Source organism: Anabrus simplex, chromosome 3 (genome assembly GCF_040414725.1).
Source record: "Anabrus simplex isolate iqAnaSimp1 chromosome 3, ASM4041472v1, whole genome shotgun sequence".
Classification (NCBI taxonomy): domain Eukaryota; kingdom Metazoa; phylum Arthropoda; class Insecta; order Orthoptera; family Tettigoniidae; genus Anabrus; species Anabrus simplex.
In genome coordinates, this window is record NC_090267.1 from 344,381,189 (window position 1) to 344,395,473 (window position 14,285).

The 14,285-nt window shown below is 37.8% G+C and overlaps 1 protein-coding gene across 1 annotated transcript in view; it reads right to left on the bottom strand.

The window, feature by feature from the left end:
* Nucleotides 1-14,285, bottom strand: part of Idh3b (isocitrate dehydrogenase [NAD] subunit beta, mitochondrial) — a 108,780-nt gene that overhangs the window by 85,864 nt on the left and 8,631 nt on the right. The window contains exon 2 of the mRNA XM_067143224.2: nucleotides 1,615-1,680. Within this exon, the coding sequence (XP_066999325.2) occupies nucleotides 1,615-1,680 (66 nt within the window). The remainder of the gene's footprint in view (nucleotides 1-1,614; nucleotides 1,681-14,285) is intronic.

Genomic DNA, 14,285 nt, shown 5'->3' on the forward strand with positions numbered 1-14,285 from the left:
TTGGGTTGCAATAGTTATCAGCTTGCATTCGGGAGATAGTGGGTTCGACCCCCACTGTCGGCAGCCCTGAAGATGGCTTTCCGTGGTTTGCCATTTTTATACCAGGCAAATACTGGGGCTGTACCTTAATTAGGGCCATGGCCGCTTCCTTCCCACTCCTAGCCCCTTTCTATCCCATCATCGCCATAAGACCTATCTGTATCGGTTGGACGTAAAGCAAAACACACACACCTGTAACAAGTGCAGCCATACAATATACAAAGAAATAACCACTTTACAAACTAATTACTAAAGCCCTACGGCTTGTAATTAATGAAAAGCCAAAGCTGATGCAATACGAACTTGTGATGACTCAAGCTACCCACTGCCTCACTATGTAAGACAGGTGAAAAGCTGGCCAAGCATCAGTCGCCTGTGGCTTGTCAGTCATGCTGCTCAGGCGAGACTCTATTAAGAGACAGCTGTTCACCTGATGACCGTGTGCGAGATATGAAGTGGGGGATTCGCAATGTCGACAGATATGTGATACTCAAGGTGTTGGCATAAGTTGGAAAGACAGTGTTTAGGGTCTCGTGTTTATTTCTGTAGCATGAACATTTAAACTTGTACTTTCTTCTATGCTGGGTGTTAGAATAATTTCTACATTAACACCCGAAGACTTCATGCTTGACAGTGTCGAGTGTTCAAATAATTACATAGAAACTTATACACATCCGTAACTCAGACTCTGCAAATGGTGAAGTAATAAATTTAAGATATCGACATGACCCACCCAGACTTGTAAATATTTTGTGAATAGCCTTATCGTGTTTAAACTGTAATTTAGTAACTCCGCTTGTGGACTCTACTAGGGAGACAAGTGAAATAAGTGTAAAATTTGCATTAAACCAGAGACTGCACATAGTAGCTTGGTATTAGCTTCAAACAACTTTTGTGTGAAGAATAAATTTTCGACAACAGACCTTCTGGCAATGGATTATGACAGTGGTAACCCTATGACTTATCACATGGAACTTCATGGTGTCCATAGTAGATAGATTGCAGATGGAATTTCATGATGCCCATGGAAGATGGAGAATGGTGAATGGGTACTGGAGTGTCCATATCCCTTCGCAGCAGAAGCAGAAGGTTAAACAAACAGCAGCAAGCAGCATCACTATATATATATAATAGTATATAAAAGAGAAACTTACAAGTGAAAGCCATGGTGAAAATGATGATAACTACAACTATGAAGATGATGGTTGTTTTAAGGGGCCAAACATCACAGTCATCAGCCCCAAGTGAAAGAAGGCAAGGGACTAAGCAGAATAACTAAAAGGAGCTCCTCAATCATCACAAAATAAGTATTATGACCTGTACACTTTCAATACCTGTGAGAATCTGAAGCTTGATACAATAAATTTTACTTAAGAGCCATCCCATGGGGTTGGGTTATGTCAAAAACACTGGACAGATTAGTGAATGTCTTTCATACATCCTACAAAGAAAGCCAATTTTCATTATATCCAATACTAATAATATCTATGTTAATTCAAATTATCACTTTTCCAGCAACAGACACAAATAATTTACTACTATACATGAAGTTCATACTTTGTCTAAAGAACTTACAATAGCAGGACTTGCTGTCGAAACATGAAGCAGCCGTGTGCATGCAGAAGGTACAGCTGGATGAGCCTGAAAGAAAATTTTCATCAGTATCTATAGTAACAACTTTCAAAAGACTTGCATTTATACAGGGCGATACATTTAAATCTTTACAACTTCCCTCTGGAAGCTAGTGTAGGCTTAAAATTGAGTTTAATGATCTCAGTGCCTCTGGGAGAATTCCATATTGGTATCTCTACCATCCATTGTTGACTATTATGAATACTGGAAGACAAATTCCTTGACTGAAACACAATTGGCATTTTGAAGAGAATTCAGAGTGCACATATCTTACAGGTGAAGCTTCTACGGTGTGTAAAATTATTTAGTTTATGTTCCAACCAGTCCAACAATGTTATTGATGATAAGAAAGCTGGAAACGATTGGCTCAATCCTCAGCAACAGTGGAAAATACAGACATGGAATGAGCCAAGATTGTGTTTTGGCGGTTTGAGGATGGTTACCAAGCTCACTGTGCTGACACAGTCAGGCTATTCGTATAGCATGTGACAAGAGACCTGCACAGAAATTGGGCTTACAAGCATACAGAGTGCATGCCGTGCAGGAAATGAACTGAAAAAAAAAACAGACACAGAAACAGCAGCCCTAAGGAATAACCAGTTACTCTGTAATTCAGAACACATTGAACAAGTTAACTATTATTTGTTCCAAAGTTGTAAGTCATAAAAAAATTGCAAAGGTATCATCTTGTATATAAGTACCACTTAATAATTCTATTTTCAAACATTTGCAGGAGAGGTTGTACTAATTCTTAAACTTTGATGAAGTACTATTTGATGATAACGACGATGACTGCTGCTTAAAGAGGCCTAAAATTTAGCTACTATTTGATCAACAGGGAATAATGGTGAACTTTTGGATTTTCATTGTGCCTATAATGAAATACATCTTTAAATTTTATTAAACAGCAATGTAAAATCACCATTAAAACTAATGATGTATTAAGTAGGTATCAAAGTGTTTACAAATATCTCTATTTTTTCTCGACCACGCATAGTTTTTGACTAGTACCACCCCGGTGAAAGTTTATTGGGGTTTATGGTTCCAATCTGTATATAGCTTCAGGTAGTTCCAGTCTGAAAGTTTAGATTACAAGTGATTATTTTCATTTTGACCGTATTGAAATTCAATTATTAAATGTTAAATAATTAATTTATTGAATTTATTATTTATTAGATGGCGCTGGAGGTCATTCACAATGAGTAGGAAGTTGTAGGAAGGTTCCGTAGAGGGCAGGCAAGTAGGCATGAAAAGAGCGATTTTAATAAGTAAAGGCCGTTTGTCTTGAAGTGAAGTATTTCAAGTCTAACCTCAATCAGTGGGCCCTTCTGACAAAGAATTAGTCGTATAATGTCAAGTATTATGGAGATAATATTGCTGGATTGCATTGAATCCGACTTTACCCAATCGAGTAACCTTGTTCGAACTAATATCGATTTTAAGCGATAGTACCCATGATGCTACAGTATTTGTCTTGTTTGAATTCCAAGTGCCCAAGTGCTTGTGCTGTAATAATCTTTGTTCCTTGTGCTTGTTTATTAGAAATATATCTTTGCCACTCCTCCTGAAATCCTGTATTTCATGTTTGAGTACACCTCAGGGACTGGAAGCTGAATGATGCTATAATAATGTATTTCAATATATAGTTGGAGACAAATCATGACGACCTCGCCTCACACCACTACTTTCCATCGGCAGCTCGCTGTCTATTAGCGACTTATAGGATTTACTACCTCTACTGCAGCCAGAGTTGCCAAATCGGCTACTGCGCTCTACACAAAGAAAGGGTAAATACTACAGAGAGTGAGGAAGAAAGTGGTTTGGCAGCCTCTTCAAAACAAACAAGGATCACTTAGAACTCGTTAACTCAGCAGGGTGCAGGGTGTGATTGATTACTGGCTTCCAGCTCGCTTCTAGGAACTGTCATGTTTTGTCCCCAACTAAATTTTCTCTGCCAGTGCATTTAATTCTATTATTTTTATTTTCATGTGGTACTTGAATACTGATGTGATACCCCATTCTCTTACATATGGTGTGCTCTGCTGTCTTGCTTTTGAAGGAATTTGTTATAATATCAGCTTTATGTTAATGTGTCAATCATTAATTTGAATTAAAGCTGCTTTGATGCGTGAGGTTATGTTCTCAATAACATACTATGACATATGAACTAGGGGTATCAGATCACTGTTTACAACATAGCAAGTACTTGAAAGTAAAACCATATGAATTACATTGTATTGGGCATGGAAGTAGTAGAACTGCATTATAATCGTGAGGGGGGGGGGGGGGGGGGAGGAGGGGGAGGGAGGAGCTGTAAGAATAACTGGATGTGTGTCATTACGCCAGATGTTACTTCTCTGTGCTGTCTGTTGATAATAACAGTAAGGTATTGCACACAATGCTCACTGTGGCACTATCTCGAATTTCAGACTGAAACTACTAGCGCCTTGTATCTTGGCACCGGTTGGAGAAAATAACAGGGGTTTTGATTGGTGGATCTGGGTGGCGAGAGGTAAGCTTCTGTGGCCTGATTGGTTACCTGGTGATCGGACCATGGCCAGCCTCAGCCTCCTTAAGAGAGCGAGGCAAGATTTTGTTGTCTTTTGGGTTCTCATCAGTCTAGTGAGTGGACGCACTTCGGCGATCCTCCCACCTGGGATGGTCTGCCTTGGGGTAAGCGCTGTTGGTTTCATTTCATCTTAATTTAAATTCAATATTTCCTTTTCTTTTCGCCACTCTATTATTAAGATGCCTTAGCTATTCAGCTGGGCCCCAATGTTTGATTCTGTAGGCAATTCCCATCTTCTTTGCTTTGGTAACTGTGTAATTAATCAATAAATTTCATTTCCCTCGGAGTTGTCTCTCGTACTTGGTGTCACTTGACATATGTTAGTTGTTCCTTTACCCCACACCAGAAGTGTTTTTGGTTGGGAGTAAGTTCAGGTAGCCCCTGTATCAAGTTTTAGTATTTCTCGTTTCCCTTTTGTTTCCATTATGTATTATTTTAATATCATGTGTTTCCTGTTACCTTTAATCATTGTATTCTGAAGGTTGTATTCGGTAAGGTATCAATTGGTTAGCCTCTTCGACTTAAGGGAATAGCCTTTGGTAAATTGCTCCTGAACTCGTATGTTTTGGCCTATGCCAACTTGAATTATGAATTGATGAATTTTGTTTGTAATACTTATTTTGGAAAAAATATTAACAGATCAAGGGATCACCGCTGATTTTTCTTAAAATCCGCAACCAACATATCCCCATGGCACTGGTAGGGTTCCCACACCTCCTCCACATCCTTTCTTATAGTCGCCACGTTGCCCAACCTGATGTTTATTTGTTTATCTTTGATGCCTTCTATCTGGTGTGTTGGTTTGTCTCAAAGGTGTCCAAATTCTGTTGTGGCACACCAATAAACGAAGAAGGGGCAATCAAACAACTGAAGTCACAATACCACAGCCCAAGTCTTCGACTGTCAGCACTACCACTAAAGAGATAACAGGCGCCTCCCAGCGTGGAATCATGCCAACTACTGAGGGAAGGGCCTTGATAAAACACAAACACATGATAGGGAAGCGTTGGAATCTGGGCAAAACCAATAGGTCAATGACAATAACAGAGGGAGGTAGGAATTAAAGGGGTAGAGTAATTCACTATAATAACACTCACCGTCACGATTAAGGACCCAAATTTAATATAATATAAGAAAGACAATAAGTAGGGTGGGTGGTCAAATATAAATATATAAAACAAATATAAATCAATTAAATTTTAAAAGAAAAACTAATGACAAGGCTCATTTTCAAAGAATTACCACCAAGTGTGGTCACCAAGCTAAAATACCTACAATCTTAACCAATTTAAAAGGTTCAATGAATTTTCTAGAAGAAATTAACTTGCACTTGACCTTTAAATTTGAAATTCAGAACAAATTACTGTTCGAGCTCGAACCCCTTTTCTTTTGAAAGAAGATATAATGATTTTTCATGTCATTTATACCTTAGGTACACCTTTCTGGGTACGCATCCCTTTCAATTTACCCATTTACAATTTTCCAAATTGTTATTAAACAATTAAAAGCCAACAGGCATTAATACAATAAATAATTACATGGTTTAAGATACCTCGGTGATCATAGAAGCATTTCAAATGAAAACATCTATCCGCATCCCCCAACAGGACGACAATGTCCTGAAGTAACATAAAGGTAGGCTAAAATTAAATTAAGAAAGAACCCACGTCAAAAGAGAAAACAATAAATGATAGAAAGAAAACCATTACAAGGTAACACAATAACATGGAAGCAATTAAAACCCATCTCGTGACCCAGTCCATCACACCAATGGCATAAGTACACCACACAACAACGAGCATCAGAACATCTCAAGCATTGTTACAACACTGACTTACGCCGCAAAAATGCGCGCTAATCAAACTGTTATAAAGAGACGGAAGCATACCACAACAACAATGCAATAAAATGGAGGGCAGCTTCAGAAACAGTAGCCATTAACCAAAATTTAAAGAAAGGAAAATGTAATAATAATAATAATAATAATAATAATAATAATAATAATAATAATAATAATAATAATAATAATAATAACAACAACAATAATAAAAGAAGCAATTTAATTTTTTTTTTAATGGAATAAAATTCAATTCAACCCAAAGCATGCTGCTTCAGTATTCAGTTGGGTTTCTGCAAAGGTTACATTAATTTTAAATATTCAGTCGCCTTTATGAGGCTAATTATGCACACATTGTAAAACGGTTACCAGTTTTCTTTTCTTTCCACTGGGAGAAATTTTCAATTAATAACCTCAGGTACACTAATTTAATTTACCACAGCTCCAGCTAAAGGACCAGATCTTTTGAAACACATGCTAACAGTTACCAACTGCGGTTCAAATCACATAGAAGTACTTCACTTTCACTTGAAATTTTTTTTCTTGCCCAAATATAACGTAATTGGTTGGGCATATTTAAATTGGCGGAATTCAATAATGTTAACCACAAAAAACTTCAGTTCCTATGCTTTAACATGCTCGGAAGGCGAATGGATCTTCAGTCCACCCCCAAAAAAATAATTAACGTCACATGATCAGCAGACATGTTGGATTACTTACAGCAGCATACTAATAAAGTGACGGAGAACAATATGGCTTAAATATTTTATATGGTATACAAGGTTGGACTTACCCAAGGTGCTGAGGCCTTTTCGCAATGTAAATATTTGACAACTTACAACGATGGTGGCATAATTCTCATGTATTATGGCATGCTTCGATGGTGAAAGGAACGGTCCCATAAAACTAATCTTTTAAAAGAAAAACTGTACACAAATAATTTGTTTCGACCACTCACCACTGAAGGTAATTTAATTCTCGATGAACTCACACGTTAGGGTGGTTTGAAAATACACACAAACTGCTTGCTGGCCATAGTAACAGGAGGCCGCAACCAAGACATCTTGCTTGAAGTGAAGCTGTCTCACAACAACAACGGTACTAGCGGCTTACACCAGGGCGCGCCGCGAAAACAAGTTGACAGTCAGTTGGCGAGCTAACTAATACCAACTTCATAACAACAAAGCTCCACCGAATATCCAATGGTGAGCGATCAGCCCACCATTATACTACAATTTACTCCAATAAGGACTGGTTTCAGACCTTATATTTGCAATTAGGATGCTAATGGAAAAATACTGGGAGAAGAACAAGCCTTTATTTCTAATATTTTTGGACATTGAGAAAGCATACAACAGTGTACCAAGAGAAAGAATTTGGCAATACATGAAAGAACTTCAAATGCGAGACAGCCTCATAGACAAAGTGAAAATGTTGTATAGTGGGAACAGAAGCTGTATTCAAGTAGGATGTGGTTTGTCGGACTGGTTTGAAACAAAGAGAGGAGTGCAGCAGGGCAGCTCATTGTCACCACTTCTATTTATTATTGTAATGGATGTAGTAATGAAATCTATTAAAAGGAAAGAACATGGAGATATCAAAGCCTTCACATTTGCAGATGATGTTGCGATCTGGAGTGACTCAGAAGCGGAATTGGGAGAGAGAATACAAAGCTGGAATGAGGAGTTTAAGAAATATGGTTTAAACATCAGCAAGACCAAGACGGTGGTGATGAAAGTGTATGGGGAAGGAGCAGAACCAACAGTCATGTTAAATGAAGCTCAACTGGACAGCGTTCCAGTTTTCCAATACTTGGGTAGCGTTATATCAAATGACAACCTAGCAAAACATGAGGTGAACAATCGAATCAATAAGGCAACACAATTTTACCACCAGGTAAGACACCTGCTGTGGGATGAGCAAATACCCATGAAAACAAAAATGACATTGTACAAGTCCTATTATACATCAATTCTTACATACAGTCTCGAAACCACAACACTGACTAATAGAGATAATTCCAAACTTCAGGCAGCTGAAATGAAATTCCTACGCACTATGATCCAGAAAACCAGGAAAGACAAGATTAGGAATGAGAAAATTAGAGAAGAAGTAGGAATAGATGATTCTCTCCTCAATAAGATTCAGATATCAAGACTGAAGTGGTTTGGTCACATGAAGAGGATGCCAGTAAACAGAACTGCAAGGAAGGAATTTGACAGAAAGGTAGAAGGAAGACGACCCGTGGGAAGGCCACGAAGGAAATGGATAGATTTAGTTAAGAGCGATTTACTGCTGAGAGGTCATGATTGGGACAAGTTGGTGGAGGAAGAATAGTACAAGGACAGGATGAGATGGAGGAGGCTCATATACCACACCCAGGAAACTGGAGATGGTTTAGGATGATGATGATGATGATGATGGACTTTAAATTCACAACAATTAGCTATCGCTGTGTTGCCTTACATGGCGCAAAGTAAAATGATAGTTCCCATTCTTGTTTTTTTTAAATTCCACATGGCCAGATCTCAGCTGTAACAGTAATTCCACATAGTCCCCATAATTATACCGCTACAGTGAGAATGATTGCTGGTACAAACAGGTGGGAACAATAGCAGGAGGGTATTTGGAACAAGGAGATAAAGGCTAAGTTAGGAATGAACTCGATGGATGAAGCTGTACGCATAAATCGGCTTTGGTGGTGGGGTCACGCGAGACGAATGGAGGAGGATGGGTTACATAGGAGAATAATGGACTCTGTTATGGAGGGTAAGAGGAGTAGAGGGAGACCAAGAAGACGATGGTTAGACTCAGTTTCTAGCGATTTAAAGATAAGAGGTACAGAAATAAATGAGGCCACAGCACTGGTTGCAAATAGAGGATTGTGGCGATGTTTAGTAAATTCACAGAGGCTTGCAGACTGAACGCTGAAAGACATAACGGTCTATAATGATTATGTATGTATGTATGTACATTTTTTAGACTTTACATTGATAAAAAACAATAGTATTTCAAAATTTTTGAAAACCCACACAATCTATTACTACCATTAACAAAAAGTCCATCACCTAGGAACGCATAGTACACAAGCAGCATATAACAACTACATTAGACTGCTAAGAATCCCCATGAGTAAAGAAAATAAAATTAAATAAATCAAAATAATAAAACAAATTTGGCGGGCTGAGTGGCTCAGATGGTTGAGGCACTGGTCTTCTGACACCAACTTGGCTGGTTCGATCCTGACTTAGTTCAATGGTATTTGAAGGTGCTCAAATATGTCAACCTCATGTTAACAGATTTACTGGCACGTAAAACAACTTCTGTAGGACTAAATTTCGGCACCTCCGAAAACCATAAAGGTAGTTAGTGGGACGTAAAGCCAATAACAGTATTATTATCATTTAAAGCGAATGGATACAGCCTAGGAATGGTAGGCAGAATTATAAGTAAAAAGGAAAAGGAAGTAAAGTAAAAACAATTAAAACAAGAAAAACACACAACTGTAATCATTATGTAATATTTACATATTTTGGAAGTGAATTTTTTAAAATTGCAAGTATCTTCAAGAAATATAAGTAAAAAACAAATTTTACCATTAAAAACAAAATATCTGTACAAATCTATCATTTCCCGTATTGTACGGGACATCCAAATCTATCATTTCCCATATTGTACGGGACATCCCATATTTGAAGTGAAAATTTTTTGCGTCCCTATTATGAACTGCTGTCCCGTAAAAAATAGGGTTTGTCTTTTTTGTCTGTAAATATTTTAAAATCCGTATTTGATTTGAGCGCCATTGAAGTTCAAAGTAGCTCCATTTTTATCTCTCTGAAGCCTCAGAAGAAGGAAATCTATTTCTAATTAACCTTTTTCTACATGTTTTATCATAGCCTACCTAATGCATTGTACTGTATGTTCTGTTAAGAGGGTGTTAGTTTCTTTTACGAATTTCATTAATTATCTTATTCTGTTAATGAAACTAATTATAACCTAATTGAAATTGTTACCTTGCATTCCGCAGATAGTGGGTTCGAACCCCACTGTCGGTAGCCCTGAAGTTGATTTCCCATTTTCACATCACTAGCCACCACTCCTAGCCCTTTTCTATCCCATCATCACCAGAAAATCTATCTTTGTCGGTGCGACGTAAAACAAATCGTAAAAAAAAAAAAAAAAAAAAAAAAAAAACCACACACTAATGTTTGATGTTTCAAGTGTTTATTATTATTATTATTATTATTAAAGCGTCTTTATTGTGGCGAAGTTAGGGCTCCCGGCCCTTTCTTACACTTAACCACTTCATGTATATACAATGTATATTTTACATAAAATTTAAACATATGAAATCTTTACAACCTAAAGTATAATTAAAGCAACTAAAGTATCACTAATTAAACTAAGGTGAGTAAAGTATAACTAAATTATATACAGGAACACATTGCAATAACAACCATATTCACTCTCATTCATGCAACCCATTCACACTCAAGAAAGACTGGAAGTGCTTAAAAGATGACGCTGGCAAAGGATTTTAAATTTTGTCTTAGATTTAGCTTCCCTGATGTCATTGGGGAGTTCATTCCACCAGCTCGTGGCGGAGATTGTGAACGATCTGTTGTAGGTTGCGGTTCGATGCACAGGAATTTCTAGCGTATAGCCTGACTGGGTATTGAACAGGTGCAGGGAACTAAGGTAGCGAAATCTGGTGGATAGGTAAGGAGGAGTGTTTTCAGAAAGCACTTGATACACCAAAGTAGTTGCGTGGAGTCTACGTCTGTCATTCAGTCGTAACCAAGATAATTGTGTATAGAATGGGGATACATGGGCGTATGGTTGTATGTCGAATGCATACCTGATGCATGCATTTTGGGCACGTTGCAGTCTCATGCTTTGCTCGTTATTGATATCAATAAAAACTGTATCACAGTATTCGAGAATTGGAAACAAGAGTGATTGAATGAGCTTTATTTTCAAGGACCGAGGAAATATATTTTTAAACCGCTTCAGAGGATGCAGGCTTTGATATACCTTTTGGCACACTTTCATCACATGTTGCGACCAGTTCAATGTTTCGCTTATAGCCACACCAAGATTCATAACTGTTTCACAAAATGGAATAATGGTATTGTTTAGTGCTACAGGAGGAATTTCGTATTGTTTTAAGACGTGTAAGTTTTTTGAAGTACCAATGATTATTGCTTGCGTTTTAAGAGGATTAATTTTGAGATTGTTACTCAATGCAAAATTACTTATGTGACTTAAATCAGCATTAACTTTTTCTACAGCACTCTGAATTTTATCAGTTCTTGAGTGGTAGAAGATCTGCAGATCATCAGCATAAAGATGATACTTGCAATGTGGAATCGATTTGGCAACATCGTGTAAGTAAATTGCAAACAGCAATGGTCCAAGTACAGACCCTTGGGGGACACCGAGGGGTTTGTTAAGCCACTCAGATCTGCTATTATTTACTTTGACACACTGACGGCGATTTTTGAGGTACGAACTGAAAAAGTTTATTGCCGTCTTGCTGAAATTTAATGAATCCAATTTTGAAAGTAGCAGTTGAGGAACAACAGTATCAAAAGCACTAGAAAAATCAAGTAGAACCAGTACAGTCACTTGTCGAGTGTCCATTGCCTGTCGGATATCATCAGTTACTTTCAGTAGGGCAGTCGTTGTGCTGTGTCCTTTCTTGAAACCAGATTGGTAAGGGTCAAGCAGTGAGAAGTTAGTCAAGTAAGTGAGGACTTGTTCGTGTACCAAGCGTTCTAGTACTTTGGAAAGGGGTGGGAGAATGGATATAGGGCGATAATCTGATGGTAAACTAGGAGAATTCTTCTTAGGAATAGGAATGACGATACCGTGCTTCCACACAGTTGGGAATACTCCCTGTACAAGGCAATGATTAAATATATGCGTCAGAATAGGTAATATGGCACCAATAATATTTTTTATGAAAAATAATGGTATGTCGTCATTACCCGGAGCATCAGACTTGAGGGAGTAAATTACACGCTTCACATCGTTCGCCCCAACTTTTTTGAAAGTGAATTTTACTTGATTTACTCGGGAATGAGCATTTATGGCGTTAATATCATCATCCCTTATATTTGTGAAGAAAAAAATGTGTATTTTTAGGTAAATGTCCCTTATTATATAAAAAAGTGGCAACCCTAGACTGAATAGACACTTAACTCAGCGATACCAAGAATATTTTATAGGTACAACAGATATTCAGCTTTTGCAGAACATGTTTATAATAATAACTATAAAACAGGCAATAACTTCAAACAGGGCTTGTATAAATTGCAGAAAACATAGCACCACAATCCAAGACACAAAAACACGCATGGTGGACAGATAAGTGTGATCAACTCATGAAACTCAGAAGGCATGGCTAAATTGGCCATGCAATAAAAATCCAAAAAATAGGCAGGACCTCAAAGATGTCAGAAAAATGGCCAGTAAATCTATAAGAAAGATTCACAAGGACACAAAATTACAAGAAATAGAATCTGATTTCAGGAAACACAATTTATGAAATTACTACAGAACATTCAAACAAAAATTAACCATGTATTACCCTCCGTCGCTCGAATTCAAGAATGAACTCGGGTAAATGGCTCACAACAACACTGAAAACTGAGAAATTCTTGGGAAATACTTTTTCAAATTATTAAATTGTGAAAAGCCTCAAGAAAAATTCAAATTAAGTTATACCCAGCATAACGGAACCCAGACTCAGAACCACCTGTGTACAGGAAATTAGAGAGATAATTCGCTCAGTGAAAAATGACAAAACATCCGGAGACTATCAAATTACTGCAGAGCTATGGAAAAATGCTGGAGAAAATCTTATCACAAAACTCAAGGAAATTATGGATGAAAACTGGCAAACTGAAAAAATCCCTGCAGAATGAAAGATGGTGATCATACATCCATTGTACAAAAAAGGAAGCAAGACAGACCCCAACAATTATCGTGGAATTTCACTGCTGTCGATAGCCTATAAAATTCTATCCAAAGCTCTCTTGAACCGTGCAGAATATTAACTGGATACAGAAATTGGCGAATATCAAGGTGGATTCAAAAAAGGACGATCATGCGTAGAGTAAATTATAAATCTAAAAAACTCTATGAAATATTTCCACAGTTCATCAAACAAGAATTATGTCATCACATTCGTCGACTTCAGAAAAGCATACGATAGTATAGATAGAGAATCACTTTTTCAAGTATTAGCAGAATTTGGACTTGATCAGAAAACAACAAACATTAACAAAGAAACACTCACAGAAACCAAATCCAAGGTGAAGTTTATGGGAGAATTGAGCATAGAATTACAAACAGACACAAGAGTAAAACAAGGCGAAGGACTATTCCCGTTGCTCTACAATTGTGTGCTTCAGAAAGTTGTACGGGAATGGAGAAAAGCTGATGCACCAACCCACCGGCTGGGGCCAAAACTGAAAGGCATAAAATTAGACTGCTTAGCATTTGCTGATGACATGGCACTAATTGCCCAAGATATCTCTGACGCACAAAAACAACTTGAACTACTACAAGAACAAGCAGCGAAAATTGGATTGATTGATGTTTGTTGTTTAAAGGGGCCTAACATCGAGGTCATCGGCCCCTAATGGTACGAAATGAGATGACAAATTAAAAGTCCAAAATCCTCCACTGACTAGGAATCAAAGCGTGAGGACAAAGACTGAATGGATGCATAGATATGAATTTAAAACCATCAGTGGAAACGGGAAAATCCAGGTCACTGGCCCCTCATAATGGTATTTATTGCTGGAAAAGTAGAACGATGGTATTTGTCATGTTGCGGTACTAATCAAGAGTAGTGTAGACTCGCGGTATTCCACACATTATGGTACTAATCACAGGTAATGAAATTCGCACATGTAATACAGACCTACTGTGTATCGCACATTGCGGTGCCATTGACAGGCAACGCAAACCTATGGTGTTCATCACCTAAGTGTGCTAACCACACGGACTCTTACTAGCCCGTGGTGTTCCTCATATAGTGGGTACTAATCATAGGCAAGCCAGAACCATGGGTTCCGTCATCCCACGGTGTCGCTCATATAGTGCTACTAATCAACAGGTACTGTAAAAGCCGTTGCGCTCTCGTTTGTTACTAGTGACAAACCTATTTGGTACCTAACATAATGGTACTACGCGTAA